This window comes from Microtus ochrogaster, linkage group LG2 (assembly GCF_000317375.1).
Source record: "Microtus ochrogaster isolate Prairie Vole_2 linkage group LG2, MicOch1.0, whole genome shotgun sequence".
Taxonomy (NCBI): Eukaryota; Metazoa; Chordata; class Mammalia; order Rodentia; family Cricetidae; genus Microtus; species Microtus ochrogaster.
Window position 1 is genome coordinate 9,734,870 of NC_022028.1, and position 21,142 is coordinate 9,756,011.

At 42.0% G+C, this 21,142-nt stretch overlaps 1 protein-coding gene across 3 annotated transcripts in view; it reads right to left on the bottom strand.

Moving 5' to 3' along the window:
- Positions 1-21,142, bottom strand: part of Kcnq5 (potassium voltage-gated channel subfamily Q member 5) — a 529,997-nt gene that overhangs the window by 55,573 nt on the left and 453,282 nt on the right. The window contains exons 9-12 of one of the 3 annotated variants that reach the window (XM_026785580.1): positions 14,942-15,036; positions 12,371-12,397; positions 4,844-4,864; positions 3,374-3,594 (exon numbers count right to left, since the gene is read on the bottom strand). In XM_026785580.1, coding sequence (XP_026641381.1) covers positions 3,374-3,594; positions 4,844-4,864; positions 12,371-12,397; positions 14,942-15,036 — 364 coding nt within the window. The remainder of the gene's footprint in view (positions 1-3,373; positions 3,595-4,843; positions 4,865-12,370; positions 12,398-14,941; positions 15,037-21,142) is intronic. The other 2 variants (XM_013351081.2, XM_026785581.1) reach the window with 2 other exon arrangements.

The window sequence follows — 21,142 nt, forward strand, 5'->3', positions numbered from 1 at the left end:
ATTGAAGGCCACATTTACTTGATAGCTATCTTATTTTTTTTCTATGAAAAATGTACTTCAAAAATTTTCAAGACCCAATTTCAAGCTAAATCATAAGTAAAGACTCTTGGCTATTGGATTAAATGAGGAGTCAGGAGCTCCCACCTCCTGCCAGTGAGGAGTTCTGAGAGCTACTTCAACAGGGCAGCAATCAGTTCTGTCTTCACTTGGGGAGTTCGGAATCAATTGAGATGGGGCTCAGCCAGGGGAAAGTAATTCTTTTCTAAGCAAACAGAATTGCACTTGTATGAAATGATCTAGAAAGTGTAGGACATGAGACCTTTCCAATCTGCGAAGAATAGAACTCCCTTTTTTCTCTTTTGTATCTGACTTCTGAGATATGTCTGGAGATACAGAAATGCTAGGGTACGTCGTGCCAATTTCAGTAAGTCTTTGAAACTGTCCTTCCTTCTGGTCAAACAGTACCACTAGAATTCATTTTTTTATGTTCAAAATCCAGTTTCTACAAATTTTATAATTAAATGGGCTTAGCCAACCATACTGACCTCACGACGAGGAAACGAAGACAGGTTTTGAATCCCACATTATCAGAATAAGGGTCCATTGCAATGTGTACTAATTATATATTTAGTACAGTGTGAACCCAGGGTCAAGGCAGAAGTAATGGACACCCCTGAGCCTGCCAGGGAACCTGTTACATAAGCACAGGATCTGCCAAGGTGCTGAACTGTGTCTCTTCCAATTCATGTGTTGAAATCCTTACACCCAGTAACTCTAAATGCTACGATACTTGGAGACTGGGTATTTAAAGAAGTGATTAAGTTAAAATAAAGTTATTAAGGTGGGACCCAATCAAATATGATTTATGTACTATACAAAGAAGAAATTTTTGGACACAGACAGGTAGAGAGAAAAGACTATGATTAGACAGAACCACCATGAAGAAAGATGTCCTTAGCAGGAACCACCTTTGCCAACACCTTAGGCTGAGACTTGTAGTCCCAGACTCTGAGACAGTGAATTTCTGCTGTTTAAAGTCCAGTGGGTGGTACTTTTTTTTTATGACAACCCAAGGAACAAGCTGCGTTTGCAGCTGTCGAGCATCCTTGGAGGATCTCTGCACTGAGTGAATGCTGGGCCACAGCAGAGCCAGGCACTTCTTGCACTGTTCAGTAAGGATATCCTGAAGTAAGAATTTTGGTACCCAATAGGTCAAGGACTGTTAGATTAGAAGGGAGGGAGAGACAGTAAGTGGAAGGGATAAATTTTTTTCTAATGTACTAAAAAGTCCTCCTTGGATTTCTTATTACAAAAGTGTCGCATGTTCACTGAAGTAAGTTCTGGAAAATACAGGTGAAGAAAATGAAGAAACTGTGTTTGTGGCCCCATTTGTTTTTTCAGACTTTTACACACACACACACACACACACACACACACACACACACACACACAAATCTGTGTATGCAGCATATAACATACATGTAAATGTACATGTCTAAAAACATTATGATAGGTGTGGGTCTGTCTGTTGTAGCTCTGTAGGTCAGCCTGTCCTTGAACTCATGATATCCTGTCTCGGCTTCCTAAGTGTTCAGATTACAGGCACGCATCATGACATCTGGCCTGAGATCACCCTTGCACATCGGTCAGAATCATTTCCAGCATCTGGTACTGCTTCGTTCATCGGTTATAGTCTAGAGACGGAGCTGATATACGGATGTGTCTAGTGTTTGGCATATGCTACGGCTTTGATATTTATTTGCCAAACTACCTTACACAAAAGGATGCATCTGCTCCTATTGGCATCGATCTCAAGTCCAATAACCGTCCTCTGCCTGTTGCCAATCACTGTAGACTTAGCTGCCCTTAGGCTGTCTGTGAATTTCCTCCTAGGGAGCAGGGGAAGGGACCTGGAGGACACTGAAAACCGTGCTAGCAGTGACTCAGGATGCTGCAAGTATTCTCGATGAGGAGGGCACAACACCGGAGGACAAGGCATTTCCCAGCTTAGCAGAGCAACAGGTGAAAGCAAGCGCAGTAGTATCAGCATGTTCTTGCCACTGAGATGGGAGACAGAATCTCTGCCAGGTAGGGCCATATCAGGTCAGCCTCGAGGAGCCTCTCCGGAGAACATGACACTAGTTAAGAGTGTGGAGAGTAAGGAAGCGTGAAGCAAGGACTTGTGCTGCTCTCTTGAGAGGGGAACAGAGGTCTCTGAGGACCTCTGAGGAAGCTGGGAGGAGCTGGCAGGCAGAGGTTCCAGGGGTTCACTGCAGGGAGCTGTGGTCACTGCAGCTATGACCCCTGGTTGTTCGTCGTGTCCCCCGAGCTTTGAGGGCCTGGGAAAACACAGGTTATGCTAGGGAATGAGAGTATAAGGCTTGGTGGCCTTTGCAGTTTGTATGCGTTAATGGAAGGCGCTATTGGATTCTGGTTCTTTGCCCAGCATAGGGGATCCCAAGGGAACACACTTAAAAGGAAAACCGAGTTAATTTTTGAATGAAAAAAAAAGTACTTCATAAACATGAAAATTATGTGTCACTCAATAAAATGTTGGCAGGAAACCTTCTGCCACGGGAGATGATAAAATAGGTTAATTCCTCTTGGGAGAGACTTTTATTTATCACGAGGAGGCTCAGAGCTTTGCACGGGAGCCCTTCATAATGGGGAGCGGCTGTGTGTCTGTGGTAGCTGGTTCATGGGAGAAGAGAGAAGAGAGTTTTCCTTGCGCCTAGGAAGGCTCTGCTGCCACTCCCATTCCAGGATGCTCACAATGGGCCTGCTCATCTTTCTACTTTGGGTCTCTGCTGGCCACACATAACACCTACACCAGCAAGGAGGTTGCAGTGCTCTTGAAATAAATATAGTCTAGATAAGAGGGAAAGAATTAACATAATGGTTCATTTCTTTCTCTTAAAACAATGTGGTACCAGGCATGGAACCCAGGGTCTTGCACGTGATAAATTCTTTTTTTTTTTTTTTTTTTTTTTTCGAGACAGGGTTTCTCTGTAGCTTTTGGTTCCTGTCCTAGAACTAGCTCTTGTATACCAGGCTGGCCTCGAACTCACGGAGATCTGCCTGCCTCTGCCTCCCGAGTGCTGGGATTAAAGGCGTGCGCCACCACCGCCCGGCGCACGTGATAAATTCTAACCTTGTTCCATATTTCCAGTTCCTTGCCTTCTCTGAGATAATTTAGCTGTCAATGTTGCCTCTCAAAGCTAACTTAATGTTCTGGATATTCACCCATGGTAACGAATACATTTGCAATAGAAAGAAACAATTTTTCTTTCCTTCAATGCCACCACAGAGAATGAATTATTCCACAGCCGCCCCACAGCCTAACGACCTATACCGTCAGGAAAACCAGGCTTACCGTCTATCACTGGCTTCGGCTGCGAACTCTTGAGGCGTAGCGAGGGCCGGAATCGGGTTCGGTCATTGAAGCTCCAGCTCTTCTGCACTTTGGTGGGGCTGCCCTCAGCAGTGATGTCAGTGCTCGGGGACCTCCTGTCACCTACCGAGGCTTGTCTGCTCTTAATGCTCTGGCCCCTCGGGCTAGCCATGCGCACTCGCTCCTTGAAACTCAGCTTCTGACTGTGAAGAACAGAGCCGTGATTATCCCATCTCAAAACTTCCTTCCGTTCCACATGGGCAAATGATCAGAGGGAACTCTAGAAGGTCATACACATCAATAGGCAAGAGTATGTTCAGCAAGTAGGAGCACAGAAATATAGTTTCCTTTTAGAAAAAAGAAATTAACTGTATTTGATTGTGGTGTTTGCATTCACTTGAGATTAGTTTCACTCTTATGGATAAATGCATGCTTCTTGGATTTACATAGGAAGAAAAGAGACCAGGTACAGCAGTGTGTACCCAATTTCACTGAATATAATCAAGAATGGGTGTGCAATTCACTTTAAAAACTGTTGGGTGATCGTAGCTTTCCCTTCCACTGCTGAGTTTGTTTTTTTTTTTTTTTAATTTGTTTGTCTGGGAGCTCTTTCTTTGTAATTCCTAAGCATCTCTACAGGTAAACAGGGATGATGATTACAGATGTACCTACATTCAGCATGCATTGTATATCCCAGGCAAGATTATGATATCCATAAATTCATGCAATCTCGAAGCAATTGACAGCACTGCACACACATATTAAACACGCAACACTTGACATTAACATTCTCCATTCTTGGGAAGAGAAACCACACAGGGTAGAACAGCCTCAACACATAATGAATGGGATGACTGACAGAAGGAGATGCAATGTTCACTAGCACAATTTCCTGCTATGAAACAAGCTATTGATTTGCTGTGGCAGCTACTGGTAAAATCACGTTTGTTTAAACATTCTGTTCTCTGATGCGAGGTAGGAACGAGCTGCCGCGGGCTGATCGAGGATGTATTAACAACAAAACCCCAAATGCATCTTCATCCTTTCGTGGTTCAGGCATGTGTCTTGTGTGATGTTCTAGGAGGAGCAGGTAGGAATCCTACAGACATGGGCTGCCGAGTTCTCTGGCTCATGTGAAGACAAGAATAGCATAGCTAAGGGGGTTTTAGAGTCATCGTAGGAACTGCAGAGAGTGTTGCATGCCCCGATTTTATGTTCTTGTTTCATTTATAAAGCGCTGTGCTCTTCATGAGAAAGCAGCACATTGTTACCAAGGTGAGGGGCCCAGGGCTCCTCAGACACTAAAGAAATAATGGGGCAATGGATTGGAGGGTGAGTCGCCTAGCCCAGCTCTTGGTGAGTCATGCCGCAGCCTTTGTGGGGGATGAAGGCAGCGTGCTTATGGAGGAGGACCGTTTGAGACCGAGTGAAGGCCTTGTCTCTTCCACTTACCGCCTTGTCCACTGTCCCCAGCTGCAGCATGCCAACAGCAAATGTGTTTAGTGGATACGTGTTTGGCCGCTAACAAGAGACAGCAACATTTGTCTTTCCATGCCTAGTTGCTTAACATCTGGTGTTCTAAAAAAAGGTACCATGTTTGGTGTGAATTTGCTCACGTGAAAACACATCATGTCATGAACAATGGTGGCCAGAGAGTTTGGTTAACACTAAAGGAGTTGACCATGCAACCGACATCTCCTGTCCCCAATGCAGACACAGCCACTTCCAGCATAACCAGCTGAAGGCACATGCAGGCTGGGCAGTTTTGTGATGAGGTCACGCGAGTTCAAGAGATCTGTACGACAGCCCCATCAGTCACAGGGTTTATCTGTACTCGACAAATGTATGATTAAAGATTAAATGAGAGATTACATTAAACAACGCAACAGAAAACATCCCAAGACCACATAGACTTACACTCTTGCTATTTAGAGAAATCTGTCAAAGTTAGGTCAAAGATGTTTACTCTCCTTTAAAAAGTTTTTAATTATAAAAATTTCCAATCCTTTTTCTTAAATTCAGGGCATCTGTACCATAATTTAAATTTATGACGATCTAGTTCAGAAGACATATGCTCACTTCTGCAACTTTATTTTGATGAATGGCTGCCTCAGGTAGACACGGCCACCACTTCAAGTGTCTCACTGTGTTTGATCTTGTCTTTAACCTTTCTGGAACTGCTAATTACATAGAAGGTTGAGTTTAGAAGCTGGAAAGTGATTTTTCTCTGGCTCTCAAGATGAACAAACCTCTTTCCTATCTCAACTAAATGAACAAGAAACTGAAAAAAAACCCAACATAGATTCTATTTTATCCTTTTTTAAGAACTACAATTTAAAAAGGGTAGAAAATTTCTAAAATAAAACAGCATCAAATTTACCTGATTTAGGATGACAAGAATGTTTAGAAATTGCTCCTATAAAATGTATTAAGGACTCCTCTAAACATAAGTGGAAAGTGGGAGGATAATCTCTAAATCTCAGCACATTAAGATTGATATAAATTAATTCTAGGCACCATTTCCTTTTTGTTTTTCTTTAAATTTAATTTATTTGTATGTTCGGGTGTTTTGTCTGTCTATGCGTCTGTGTATCCTGTGCATGCCCAGTGTTCAAAGTTCAGGAAAGAACATGAAAAAAATATTTAAGTTTATGTGTGGTGGCTCTTGCTTTAATCTCAGCACTTGTGTGGCAGAGACTGTCGGAATTCCAGGCTAGCCCATTTACATAGCAAGTCCAGGCCAACCAGGGTTATGTAGGGTAACTTTGTCTCAAAAAAATCAAAGCCAAACCAGACCAAAGCCAAACCAAATCAAACTAAACCAAAACGAAAGTCTAAATTAAATTCAACAATTTGCAGTCTAAAATAGAGACAATGCAACGTTTTCTTTTATCTTTAAGAATCTGAAAGTTTAGAGCAGCAGCCTAATCCAGATCGAATCTTTTCCCAAGGAAAAGTTTTGTTGGTATCCCCTAATAATGGAAAGTTTTCTTTATTTGCTGTTCTATTTCTCCTTCGGAAATCAACAGAGCATCTTGATTAGATGACCAGTAAACTGATTAGATAGCTGTTACTGAAAATACACATCAATTAAAATTATAGACACTTTACTGCTGCTTAAAAGTTTCCATTACTTTCTTGGTTTTTTTGTTGACATTTATAAAGATGACTTTTGAGGAAGGTTTTCTGTCACAGCCTTTTCAGGAAGCATGCCAAGGATGATCCCCAGGAGAGCAAGTAAATCTCTCTTTGGAGAAAGGAAGCAAAAGGTCGTGATGGTCATTGATTGGGGCATTTTAGGACGCAATCCCAAGTTCCCAGCTGAGCACCACACTCAAGGGAGCCCACGCAATTGCTCTGTAAGGGAATTCATTCTTCTCTAAAACCAGACGTCCAAATCACTCTGTTGGCCCAGCATGCACGCTATTGTTAGAAGCTCCCTGCCAGGGAATCTTGTGGCATCACACCTCCGCAGTAATCCACTAGGGTTTACAATACCTCCGCTATTGTTATACATAATTAGGGCTTTAGCCCTTCACAGGTTAAGCACTCTACAAACTGTCGCCTCAGGCACAATATGGCAACCCAGCCATTAACAAAGCAGCGCGTGCAAACAGCTTAGCGGTTGTCCAGCCACTAGGGGGCGCCAACAGGCTGACTGCCAGTACTATGCCTGCATTTTTTTTTTTTTTTGTTTTCCCCTTTTGTCCCAGTGGTAGAGTATTAAAGCAGGCAACAGGCAACAAGGAAAATTACAAGCGCGCTGAAAACCTCATCCAAGAAGTCCCTAGGAGAGTGAGTCTGTAAACAGGGCCCAGGTGTAGTGGCGTAACCTGGTCATGCACCTGAGGTTAGTTGGCATTCTCAAATCTCATGTCAACAGCTGGGATGCTGGGTACCTCTGCTTCCGTGAGGTGTACACTCTGAAGAACTTCTGCTTATTATTACAGAACTTACTAGGAGTGAGGGAAATAGAGCAGCGCATTACTATGTGTCTCTCCGACAGCACAGAAATGAGGGCTTTCTTTGTCTAAAGATAAGCCATCTGATTTTACTCTCTTTTTTTCATATATATGTACAAGAGAAGACAGAGCAGGAAAGCAGTAAGTACTCTGCAGTTCAATTGTGCTGCCTGAGACACAGCAAGGGCTCTTATGGTTAGGCTGAAACAATTAGATCGGAAACAAGCATTACAAATGATGGTAGTATGTGTTAGGATATATTTCACATGAAATGGGCAAATAAATATAGGAGAGCACAGTAACTTCTGTAATAAGTATCAGTGAATATAGCATACATAACAGAGAATCAAATATTTCAGGAAATTTAAGGACGACTATTTTCACAAGTCAACGGAGTAGATAACATTAGTTGGTCTGGAGTTAAAACCACACACACATGCAAACACACACACACACACACCCAAGTTCTTGGTTTGTGTGAAACTGAAGTTAGAGTTAGTATAGGTAAATGGTTGTCAGGTTGAATACTTGGTCAAAGGTAATCAGAAGAAAGGGTTCTGATGACCAGTTTGTAAATACAGAAACATCGCTTATTTACTAAGTCCTTGGCTATATGTAAAAGAGTAAATCCTTCCCTCCTATAAATAATGTGAACAGATGGAAAGAGGATTTTTTTAAACCCTCTAATACTTTGCTAGTGAGGACCAGAGTTGATTATCCTGGGGAAAAAAAGTGGAGTCTAGTCTCACCGAGTTTACTTTAACACTATGTGTAGGTCATTCCCTATACACAAAAGAAAAGCAAGTAGAAGAAAATAAATGCGAAGAAATGTAAGGACCCACAGTCTCTTCCACAAACGTTCTAGAGATATTTCCCAGGAGCCACACAACCGGATCGAACACACTGTAGTGGTTGGACAGAGCACTCAACAAAGGACACTACACGAGTACAATGTCATAAGACAGTGCCACCTTCGCACGTGTGACACGCATCTTCCTTCAGCTTCACGGGAGCTTGCCAATGCAAGCTTAGACAGTTGGCTATCGTAGAAGGCTGAAGAGGCTTTAGGGATGCTTTATCAATGGAAAATAAGGCTCTGATTGAAACAGGTACCAGTCTGCCACTGTTTACCCAGAAGACAGTACAGGCAGGGAGATTTCCAATGAACCCCTCACTCTCCCTTAATATCATCTGCTCTTGTAGGGATAGAAGCCTTGGCAGGAAGAAATAAAACCCTCCTTATATCAATGCAACAATTTGTTGGCCCCTATGATGACCTAGTCAAGGAAGAAGGGAGGAGAGAGAACGGTGGTAGGCTGGCCAGATGAGTTCGCAGGTAAATTCTCTTGGCCGAAAATGACAACATACACCGTTCAGGGGGAGGACCGTCCCATTTAAAAATGAGTTGGAAATGCTATTCAGAGAGAGAGTTAATTAGAATAGAATCAATAAACCTATCACAGTCTATTTTTTTATTGAAACCATTTTAGTGAGAAGATGGGGGAAGAAGTGTAACGGAATAACCTTGCCAAGGAAGATAGAATTATAGTCCAAGTAGGGGAGGTACCCGACCCTGTATTCAAGGTAGCCAAAGATTCATTGTTTTCATTAATACCCAGTTAAGCTATATTTATGAAAAGCTTCACTTAGATCTCATAGTCATAGATGAGCTTTGTTGAAAGCGTATCTTAGCTTCGTAGAAAGTAGTAGAACTTCTTTTTCGACAAGAACACCCCAAAGCAGTGAACATCATTAATCAAGGGTGATTTGAATGGTTTTGCCCTCCATCCGTTTGCATGCTGTGTTTAGTTTCCTCCTCTGTGGTTGGTCCTCATATTCAGTGGCAGAGCCTGCGGTGCTGAAGGCATCTCCAGAAAGGAAACCACCACGAGGAAGGACATAGGAGATTCCAGGCTCTGGGGCTGACCCTTGTCCGTTCTATTTATCTAAGTCACATCAATAACCTGATGACCACAAAGGCAGTGAAGTTGGGTGGTACCAAGTAGTTAATTCATTTGAAATGAGGTCAAGCATTAATTAGCAGTATTCTGAAGCCAGAATTGCTCTTCTCTAAAAGAGAGCTTCATTATAAATTCATTTTCTGTTGTGCATAATTTGTTTCAGTAAAGACAGACTTGTTATTTTTAAGATGGTGTTGTTGTTATCGCCATTACAATCGTCTTTCTGTATTCATCACTACGATATTATAAATCCTGTTGTCTACGGAACACAAGGGAAAAGCTGAGGCAATAATACAACGGGAGTTTCAATGCATATAAATTTTTACGACAAGTGTCAACTATTTCCTTCAGGTTGTTGCAGTGTCTTCTTTTTAATGACTATTATTAGTATTATTTTAAATATTTATTTATTATGTATGCAATGTTCTGTCTACATGTACGCCTGCGTGGCAGACGAAGGGGATAATATCATTATCGATGGTTGTGAACCACCATGTGGTTGCTGGGAATTGAACTCAGGACTTCAAGAAGAGCAGCCAGTGCTCTTAACCTCTGAGCCACCTCTCCAGCTCCATTAATGATTATTTTTAACTCTCTGTGCGTGTGTCTATGTGTGGATATGTGAATTTTAAGTACAGTGACTACAGAGGCCAAAAAAGAATGCGGAGAATCCCTTGGAACTGCAATTACAGGTATGGGGTCCCTGACATGGATGCTGGGAATGGAATGTGGCCCTCCACATCTGCTGCACCATCTCTCTAGTCCCACTGCAATAATTGTAATTACTAACATTATCTCTTTCTATTTAGTTCTCTGCTTTTCCTTTTGGTTGTGTATTGTAAAAAGTACTTGGGGTCAGAGACATTTTATTCTTCCAAGCAAGATTAATTTATTCAGCATCTTCTCTGTTATCCCCTTTACGGGAGATACAGTGAGTAATTGGGGAGCAAGAGACTGGCTTGTTGGAGGCTTGGGAAATGAAGCGGTGGCATAGGTATGGTTTCAAAGTTGTTTTGTCAAGTGTTCAATGACTGTTGAGAAGTGAAGACTTTCTCAGCATCATTCTCTAAGTCATGAACCCAGGTGAGAGCTTTGCACACTTTCAAGTCTACAAGTGAACTCTCTTTAACAACCTTAGTCACAAGTGTATTGAATAAATTTTAACATTTTTGGATACAACAGGATCGCATGAAATTTGAGAGATTTGATTGCTAAGTGCTTTTGAGTTGTGATAGCTGAGTTGAAGTTTCAGTTTCTGATCTTGAGCAGAAGCTCAGCTTGGAATTTGTCTTTGTTCTCTGATACTAACACTGGGGAAATGCAGCTTTGGTGGTGTTATTATTGGATTGCCAGAGAGGTCATGTTATGTTTATTCAAGCATAGATTCATGATCTATAATTTCTCCTTTGGTTGTCAAAGTTCCATTATGGAGGATGAAAGCAAGAAAGGTGAACCTCCCACAAGAAGTTCTGTACCCCATGCCAAGAAGAGTTTCTGCTCCAAGACTTGGGAGATAAATTACTCTTTGGGTAAATTGTAGATAGAAAGTGGTGAAATGAAGCCCTTTAAATATCTCTAAGAAGAGCAAAACGTAACTTGTAATGGTGAGAAATTGTCTTGTGTAACTGTTTCCCAAGTTAGTAGTGACGATGGAAGATGGTGTGGTCTGTGTGGAATATGGGAAGAGGCCTAATGCTCGGAGTTGGCCAATTTGACATTCAGGTGTGTGCAAGGATGGTGCTTGGTCTAAAGACTAAAGACTAATGTTCTCTGGTAAGAGGTGTCTTTAAAGAGAACTCTTTGGGTAGCTAAAACTCTCTGGAGATTATCACTTATGAATATCTAGCATTCTTTGCTCTAACTCTTATCATTCTGAAGTAAAAGAGGGCCCTGAATGCATTGGCTCACTTGCCCCAAGGGAGAACTTAAGGTTGTGTCTTGTACTGTATCCAGCACCTGCCTTGGATGAAGGCAAGCGAGTTATGGTCTGGGTCAGGGAATCCTTTTCTTTGCTTCTTTTTCTTAATAGTAATAATGCAGAAATAGCTAATAGTGTCATATCACTCTAAAGGAAGCTTGAGAACTAATTCAGTACTGTGTCTATATTTTATAGTTGATGCCATTATAGACCCTCAGTAGAAGCTATCTCAGGGCAGCAGGATACCTTGTTTTCTTTTTACTGAAGCAAATGGCGATGATGGGGAAAAACCAAAACAACTTAAGCAAAAAGCAACCCCGTAAGCCTTTATGTTCTTTCTTTTCCAGGCTTCTCACATTTCTTGTTGGTTCTGTCTGTTACTACTTTACTTCAGTGTGGCAACTTCCTGCCCCCAGGCTTTCAGGCTTTACTTGAAAATCTAGACCATTCCTGGTACTTAATCCATAGATGAAAGTTTTCTCTTTTGACTTCTATTTCCTCTGAGTCTTTCTAGAGGAGCAGCTGCCAGTCATCTGGGGAAGTTGTGGAAGGGCTGCCTTCCCCCTGAAGATGAGCCTCTTCTGTGGAGCTGATAACCCAAGTCAATGTTACTGCTCTCTGGGCTGGAAATATCCCACACAGACAGTTCTTATCTCTTGTCTCTAGTTTACCTTTGGCCAAATATAAAAATAGAAAAAGAAAAGACAAATATCTGATCATAAGGCAAGCACCCTATATAGGAAAGTCTATTTAGACTGCTGTCCAAGCTAGCAACATTCACAACCATTATTTTTTTTTTTCCTGTTAGGTCTTTCAATAACTGCATTTGAATAGTTTGGAAGGACTTTTGTTTGGGACAGTGGCAGGCAGGAACAGTCAAAGTCTGTGGTTATTATGCCCCTGAACGTTCCAGGCCTTCTAGATTGTTCAGAAGCACTGAGTGGGTTAGGGAAAGATACTTCTATTCCCAAGGAGGGGGGAAAATCAATAAAACCCAGTAAACTTTGCAGGCAATCTTGTGAAAGGTCACTTTTAATCGGGCCGTATTTGTTGATCGATTTTACCCATGAGGCACATTTAAAACATCTGCGAGGCATCTGATTTATAAACAACATGGAGCGAAAGAGAAATCACAAACCTGCTGGACGCTTCCCCTTGTTCTTTCCTTCAGGTGTGCGCAGACAGAAGAGAAATGATGATAAACCAGTGAATACATTTACAGCATTTGATAATGGCCCCCGAACGGGAGACAGGGGAAATCAGGTACCTTAAGTCACCTTTCTTAAGTACAGTCCATAGAAGCAATGCTATTTATAAGAACTGCACACAGCTTGCAAACATATGTTCTTTGTGGCAGATCTGAGACAGCACAACATTACTTGGCAAGGCCATTACTGCCCACACACAGCAGAATACCACACACTGTTTGGTTAAGAAGCAGTGGTTCTGGTGAAAGCTTTGGCAAAGGCTCTTGGAGAGTTGCTGATTCCAGTGTCTTGGGCAGACTTTTGGCATCTAGACCTGCAGGCATTGATCGATGACTATTCTCTTGTCTTATCCGTCACTTTCTGAGACAGATTCTATGAAGAATTGAATTCCTTGGAGTAAAAAAGGTGCCTCGAAAAATCTATCTGAGTCTTAACATCCCACCATTGGGTGGCACTGGAAATCACTCATTTGAGCAGGGTTGGGCATTGGGAGCATGGTGGAGGGTGGCTCATTTGCAAATGAATTGTGGACCTTGAACTCACTTTCTTCTGGGTCCCAGTGTTAAATGGGAAGGCATTATATCAGAGACTGACTGACCTGTGGCTCCTCAGAACACCTCATGGCAACCCTGCAGCTTGGTAATTGCCCACAGCTTCTGACTCATTCCTTGAGATCCCTCATTTAGCTGGGCTTCAACCTTTGCAGAGCCTTCGCTCATTTTGAGAGGAAAGAGCAGAAAAAAAAAAAAAATACTTGCCTCCTCTCACTAAACCAGAGCTGTGAAATAGAGATGGCTCAAATCTCATGTCTATTGTACATAAAAGGAACACCGTGGCCTGGAACGAGAAAGGAATGGCTCCATTCTAAGCATGGAAAGTGTGACGAGGGTTCAGGGTGCCAATTCCCTACATCTTCCAGACTCCAAGTCTTTCTGAGACAGAGCTTTTATTCTACCCCTTGAGATGGGCTTGGGGAGTGAAAGCAGCAAGCACATCTCAGAATGCTGGGGAACCAGAGCCCAGTCAGGTGTTAATGACAATGATGGCACTGGTAGCGGGGACAATGAGGTTGCCAATGGTTATTTCTTTAACACTGCAGACCCAATGAGCCTTAACTTGCTTTTCTATTTACAGTTCTCCTTAGAACTTACTTACGTTTTACAATATTTCTGTTTACTGTCTACTCTCAGCATTCTTTGACTGTCTAGTTCCTGAACCAAGAGACTTAAACTGATTTCACATTCTCTGGCTGCTTCCTGCTTTCTCTCAGAAACTCAACCCTGCGCATAGTAAGGATTCAGTGAGCACTGGCAGAATGGATGTGCAGATGAGTGGATGTTCTTTCTCTTCCAGAGAGAGCCATTGCAATCTGAATGCTATGGAGAAATAGACCACGTAAATTAAAAGAAATTTTAGCCTTTTCTATTATTTCACCCTGAATTCAGTAAGCTTGTCAATTTTAAGTAAAGTTATTCTCTAGCTCATTGAAAATTCTTCTCACAAACTTTACTGAAGTAGGTTTGCTTTGAGCAAAGGTTCTGAACTTGGCTTCAGGCATCTGAGGACATATTAAAATTATAGGCGGCATTTGGGTGTTTTCTTCTTTGTGCGTAGGGTGTTACTCTTGGGAAAAGGCCACCATTTCCATCACTTTTCACTGATCTAACAAAGAGCAACAGTGACAACAACAACGGTTATGAGCCACCAGAGCCATGAGGTATCTCTGGAGTGATTTGGGTCAGGACCGCAGGTTCCCTGATGGTACCAATGACTGCTGTGTCCTGCTGAGTCACTGTTTTCAGTGAGCGGGGCTGAGACATGAGGTTGCAGGAGAGGTGAGCGAAGGCATGGCTGATGGGCTCAAGGGGACAGGAGGAGGCACTTGTTTGACTCAACCCTCCTCCACCTCCACCCCAGTGAAAACAGGGAAAATGAGAGGAAAGTAGTATATGAATAACGTACTAGGTGAGGTACTTAGAGAATTTGACTCATTATTAATTTTTCCAGACCTCGCAATAACTTTCAATCCAAAACTGCTGTTAAGAGGGAAGTCAGATAATTGAATATGGTAGTAGACCACTGTCTATTAGCTTTCTAACTAGTCTTCCTCTTTAACATTTATCCAGAAATTTCCTAAAGATGAGAACTACAATGCACACATATATTACTTTCCAAGTAATCTCCCTGTAAAATTAGGTGATGTGTTAGGTGATCCTTGCTTATCAAGAACTATGGTTTTACGAGGGGACATTAGAAAACTACCATATCTCTACACAATTTATAGTCTTTCAGACTTCAGTCATGGCCTATGGTTGGTAAGGAATGATGCCAATTCCATGTAGTTATATGGTTGAGTTGCTGTTAAATTGGGCTAGGTATCTTTAAGAGCAACAGAGAGAATAAAACAAGGCCCAAACCAGGACTTTCCTGCACGTATATGGTATTGTTTAACAAACTAGAAAAGACACAACTCTAGCACCACCTCTCCCCCGGATACCTACTTGGTAGGGCTGCAGGTATGCAGGGCCTTCAGATGTGGCTTCCAGGTTGCAATGGAAACAGACTTCTCATCAGCTGCATAGCTACGCCAAACACACTGCACATGGCACAGAGGGGCACAAAAGAGAGCAGAAAATACAACAAAATGAAAAGGGGGTTTATTTAGTTAGACTTGTCTACACTATAGAACCATTCCTGGGGTAGAAAACAGAAAGCATTGGGATGCGATCCTTACAACCAAAGCGTGAATGAAAAGCCCTGCTCGGTAGACGAGATAGCTGAATGTCAGGTATAGAGGTTCAACCAAGGTGGGGAAGGTTGAGAAAGTGTCTTCAGTCTATGGTCTCTTGATCACAACCTCCCTTGGCAATTTTTTCTGACTGCTTTACGGCAGTGGCTTGAAGAACTTCTGAGCTGTCCATTTGAGAAATCACCTGTACTTACTTTTCCATGCAGAGTTTGGTAAATTTATTCTTTTGCTGCGAGCATGCAAAGAATGCTAAGTACATTGGCCAAGCATTTGCTCCAATTTCTTTATAGAAAACCTTGTATTATGATTCATTACTTAGAGAGTTCTGTTTCATGAGGCGAACTCATCTAAATGGGTCACATCCCTACTGTATAACAACCATCAGTCTTTATTTTAAAACACAGTGAAGAAAAAAAGTAACCCAATTATATTGTTTTCTAAGAATATCATTGAATTGGACAAAAAATTGCTATGACGACATTGAAAAACTGTCTGGCAGTATTATTGAAGTTGAATGTGTGAATACATTATGATATAGACATTCTTTCCCAGGTAAATATAATAGGTATGCTTAAATACGTTCACCAAAAGGTAGGCACTACATCTTGGCTTTTAAACTGAAGCTGGAAAGGTCCACATATCTGTCAAAAGCAGTGTAAATAGCCGTCTTGTAACATGGTCACATACTGCAATGTGTCTACATAGCAACAGTTCACTGTAACTATGCCTGACACTACGGATGGGCCTCCTGTGACTAATGTCGTGTACTATAAACAAGACTCAACAGAGCATTTTCCACAAAGTGAGGGAAAGTTTCTATGCTGTCAGAAGCCAGCGTAGCAGCTTCTGTGGGATAGGGACCGAGAAAGGTATCCGAGAAGTCATATTTTGTTTGTCTGAGTGCTAGTTATACAGGGCTGCTCAGTTCCCCTAGGAAATGGACTCTTTTTCTGCCTGTACATTATACTTCAGTGAAATATTCAGGAACTGACATGAAAAAAATTAGGAAGACATACAGTAGAAGCTGAGGGATTTTATGTTTTCAAAGGCTATTTATTTATTTATTTTTACATTTTTCAAGAAAGATTCTTTGCCTGAATGCTTGCCCACATGGCTTGTGTTTATTTAACCGATAAATCTGTGGAAATCTGTGCCAAGCATCCTGACGTCTTATAGATAATAAGATAATTAGCATCTTATTGTCTTGAAATTTTAGTGTGTGGGGTTGTTTACATAAAATCTTTAGGGGGATCTAGACTAACCAACAAGACACAGAGATATTGTTATTATTATAAGCTTTGGTTGTTGGAGACAGTCCCAACAGTTGTTCCTGAATGTGAGGGGATGGTCCAGCCTCAGCCTCCGAAATGCTGAGATTACAGGCTGGACTTACCGAAGTCATTTCTGCTGGAGTGAGGCCCAGAGATCCTCAACTGGTGGGGAAGTCTAAAGGGCTATTTTAATTAAACAGTGTCTATAGAGTCATGATGCATTTATGAGATCCAGACCCTGAAAGTAAAACTTTCGTACAATTAGACACATAGGTTAGAATTGCGCATCATTCAACACCAGTGGGGAAAAAAAAATCTATGACAACAATACATCAAAAAAAAATGGGGCTTGATATTACCTGTTAAGTGTCATAAACCATTGCAGGGGTGGACAAAAAGATCCTGAGAAACTAAAGGCTTGCTTTACAATCTGACCTAATTTCTTCAACGTTTTTTATCGAATTGAGCTCAAGAGCTGAGCTGTTAGGCCCATCTTCTATTGTAAAAATGTCATGTAAGGGAGACACATAGAAGGGTCAGGTGACATCTCTTCCAGAGCTGAGATGAGTTAATAGTCAACATGGAAGTGGGGAGTGTCAGGGTTACGATCCTTGCATTTGTTTTATTATGTCTTTGATTTGGGGGCAACATAGTATAATGATAGCATTTTCCCCTCTCCTCTCCTCTCCTCTCCTCTCCTCTACTTTCCTTCCCTTTTCTTTCCCCCTCCCATACTCTTTTACACACCCCTCCTTGCTCTCTTTCAAATCCATGGCACCTCCTTTTATTAACTCTTGTTACATTCATATACATGCATGTGTATACACAGGTTTCCCGACTGCAACCTGCTCAGTCTACATTACGGGTAAGTGGGCTTTCCGCATCTTACATTCCTAGTACCGGCCTCCTGTCCTTGAGCTCCACTAATTGATGCTAGCAGTTAAAATTCAAGTCCCCGTTCATATGCCCCAGTACCTGATGTTCCCGTATTTAAAGCCCAAATCACATAGTGTAAAATAAAAGAGTTCCCTCCAGGGATCCCCGTGGATCTAAATTAACCAATTTACATGGCATATGTAACTGCAAAGTTAACCAAAAGCAAATTAAAGTCAAACTTGCTATTTATTGGGCGATTCTGGTAGCGTAGGCAGGCAAACAAATCAGAAGTTTAGTCCTGAGTTGAAAGTACAAAGCCCACGGGGTTCTCTATGTGGGGAGTGTTCAGTTTGCATTGTTTGTATCAGTGCAAGGATGACTGGTTTGACTCTTTCTAAAACTAGCCCAGAATATTTCGGATGACCACCCAAAGATAGGCTAACACTGAACTTCCATTTTCAAGGTGCGTGTTTTAGAAGACCAGTCCCAAAAGACTTAGTGTGTCACCCAGCAATCATTTCTCTTTTCACATGCTTCAATTCTTATAAAATTTCTATTCTAGTAATGAATAATACTCACTAACGCCCTGCATTATGACAGCTTCACGCATGCCTATCAGGCGCTTGGCTCATGTTCAGCCTCCCGTCACACTCCTTTGTTGCTCTTGCCCATCCCATGACTGCCCTCTTCTCCTCAATAGTCTCTTGTATACCTTTATGATATACATATATTTATTGATTTATTTAATTAAATATGGACTATGCTTGCAGTATGGTTTGTTGTTCTTAACTGATGATTTCCCGTCCCACCTTTCTTCCCCTGCAAATGACATAATTTTATTCTTCATAGTTGAACAAAAATCTACATATGTGTGTGTGTGTGTTTGTGTGTGTGTGTGTGTGCATATATCACATTTTCCTGATTCATTCATCTGTGATGGGGACTAGATTGGTTCTGTATCTTCTATTGTGAATAGCGCTACAGCAAACATGGATGTGCAATCATCTCTGTGGTGTGCTGACTTAGGTTCCTTCTGATATTTATCCATGGGTGGGTCAACGAATCCTATGGTTGTTCTCCTTTTTTCTTTTAAGAATCCTTACTTTGAAGGGTTATGCTCCTATTTCAGTTTTAGGTGTTATTAACCAGTTTTTGCCTATGGAAGACAATAAGATAGCCCACTCACATTCCATCTTTGCTTTCTCTCATCCTGTCAACATTTTTATATCTCAACTTTTGGTTATTAGTGCTTGCATTCTCACAACCATGCCAGCATCGTTCCCAGCTCGCCAGCATAAAAATGTCAGCGTGATTCAATTTTGTGTGTGTATATGTTGGGCCTGGAAATATCTAGTTTGACTATCCACTAAGTGCTATGACTACTTTTTCTTTCATATTCGTTCATGCATGTGTCACAATGTATGCATATATTGCTTTATTTGCAGTCACTATTGTCTTATTTTCATTTTGTAATTTGCTTTGATTAATCATTACCAAGTTATGGCAATTCTGATCCCTCCTGAAGAAGCAGCAAATGCACCACAGACTCTATCAGTTCCATTTTCACGTGTACGCTCCGGGCTCACCTTGCTCGCTTGAGACAATGCCTCCATGAGATTGCATATAGTCAAATCTGTAGGGCATTTCCTGGGTTACTAATTGCTATGGAAGGGTCCAGCCTATGGTGGGTGGTGCCACCCTTGGGCAAGTAAGTCCTCCTGGGAGGCATAAGAAAGCAAGCTGAGGCAAACATTAGGAGGACCTCAGGGAATCCTGAGGAAACAGGTGGAGAGGATTTTAAGAGCCAGAGGGGTCAAGGGCACTACAAGAAAACTCAGACGCTCATAGAGACTGAACTGACAACCAGGGAGCCCACATTGGACTGACTTAGGCCCCCTGCACATATGTTACAGTTGTGTGCCTTGATCTTCTTATGGGCCTCCTAACACTGGGGGCGAGGGCTGTCTCTGACTCTTTTGCTGGCTTTTGGGACCGCTTTCCTCATGCTGGGTTGTCTGTCCAGCCTTAATATAAGAGGAGATGCCTGGTCTTACTGCAACTTGATATGCATTACTTGGTTGATATCCATGGGAGTCTTGGCCTTAAAGGAGGAGTGAAGAGGGTGGGGGAGGGGAGGTGGGAGGAGAGGAAGGATGGGAAACTACAGTCAGGTTAAAAATACAAAGAAAGAAAGAGAGAAAGAAGGAAAGAAAGAAAGGAAAGAAGGAAGGAAGGAGGAAAGAAGAAATGAAAAAGGAATGAAAGAAAGAAAAAAGAAGAGAAAGAAAAAAAGAAAAGAAAGGAAGGAAGAAGGAAAGAAGAAATGAAAAAAGAAAGAAAGACAGACAGACAGACAGAAAGAAAGAAAAAAAGAAAGAAAGAAAGAAAGAAAGAAAGAAAGAAAGAAAGAAAGAAGGTTGAGTAAGCCACGAGGAGAGAGCCAGTAGTTGCCATTCCTTCATGGCCTCTGCTTCAGTTCCTGACTCCAGGTTTCTGCCCTGACTTCCCTAGATGGTAGACTGTGATAGGGACATGTGAGCCTTTCCTAGCTCTTTTTTTTTTTTTTTTTTGTCAAAGTGCCCCATCACAGCAACAGGAAGCAAACTCAGACAGCAAGTAAATAAATTTTGGGGCTCTTGGAATGATTCTAGAATGGTTTGGCTTGGTGTAGAATGCTAGGTTGCAAGCACTCTTTCTCCTTAATAGGCTTATTTCCATGAGTTCTAAGTGCTGGGTTTCCAGTGAGGAAACCGATGTCATGTTGATTCTTCACCCTTTGGATATGCTCAGCTCTGAAAGCGTTTAAGATGCCCGATTTTACAAGCATTCTGATGTCTCTCCATGATAATCTTGGTATGAAGGTTTTGGTTCACAGCGCAGGTTACTACAGCTACTCCTGCCCTCCAGTTCTAGAAAAATCACAGCGTACTATTTCCCTGGTAAAAAGCCTCTCCTTAGTTTCCCTGGACTCTGCGTACTTTGAGGTACCTGTGTTAGTTGGATCTTGAACCTCAATGAAAGGTCCTTCGATTTTCTTTCTTTCTTGTCTTTCTATTGCACTTTCTGAGATACTGTCACAAACCTGTTTTTCCTTCTGTTTTTTTTTTTTTGCTTTCATGTTTTAATATCTATGATCTGTTCTCTGTGATTGAAGCATGAAAAGAGGCATGTCAACTTGTACAACTGGGCTTTAGCAGAGTGTTTGGCAGCCTCCCTTTAGGATGGCTGCATGAAGACCAAAGCTATTTCACTAAGCAAAGCGAAAGCTTCAATGTGCAGCCTGTTTTCTTTGGGAACAGTTGGCTTCTTTCTGGCAGGATAATCTTGCAGCCTTCCTCTCGCTGTTCTGTCAGGGCTGAGCTTACGAAAGTTCACTGAATTGTTGTTTTGTTTTTACTCCACACGGAACAGGTTCATTATCTCCAGAAAAAGCCTCTATTATAGGCCACTGATGAATCTCCTGGAGCCTGCCTAGAAATTCGGTAATGCCTGTGGAGGGCACAAGGTTGACTTTTGAGCCCTATCCCTGATCTGCCCCAAGGCTTTGGCAACATTGAAGAAGTGGGGGCAGAAAGGGGGTACGTGCCAGAAGATGGGGAGGAGGGCTGTGAAATGCTGTCCTCTGAATATGACATGATGGTGGCAAATAACTCACAGCAGCTGTGATTACACACAGGCGATCAATCCTCTTAAAAATTCCAGCAGGGACTGGGCAGGAGGTCCTATCCCTTCTCTTTGGGTGGATGGCGGTCATCCCAGTGGAAGACCCAGGTGCGAATCACTAATTGGACTCAGTGGGGTGTGTG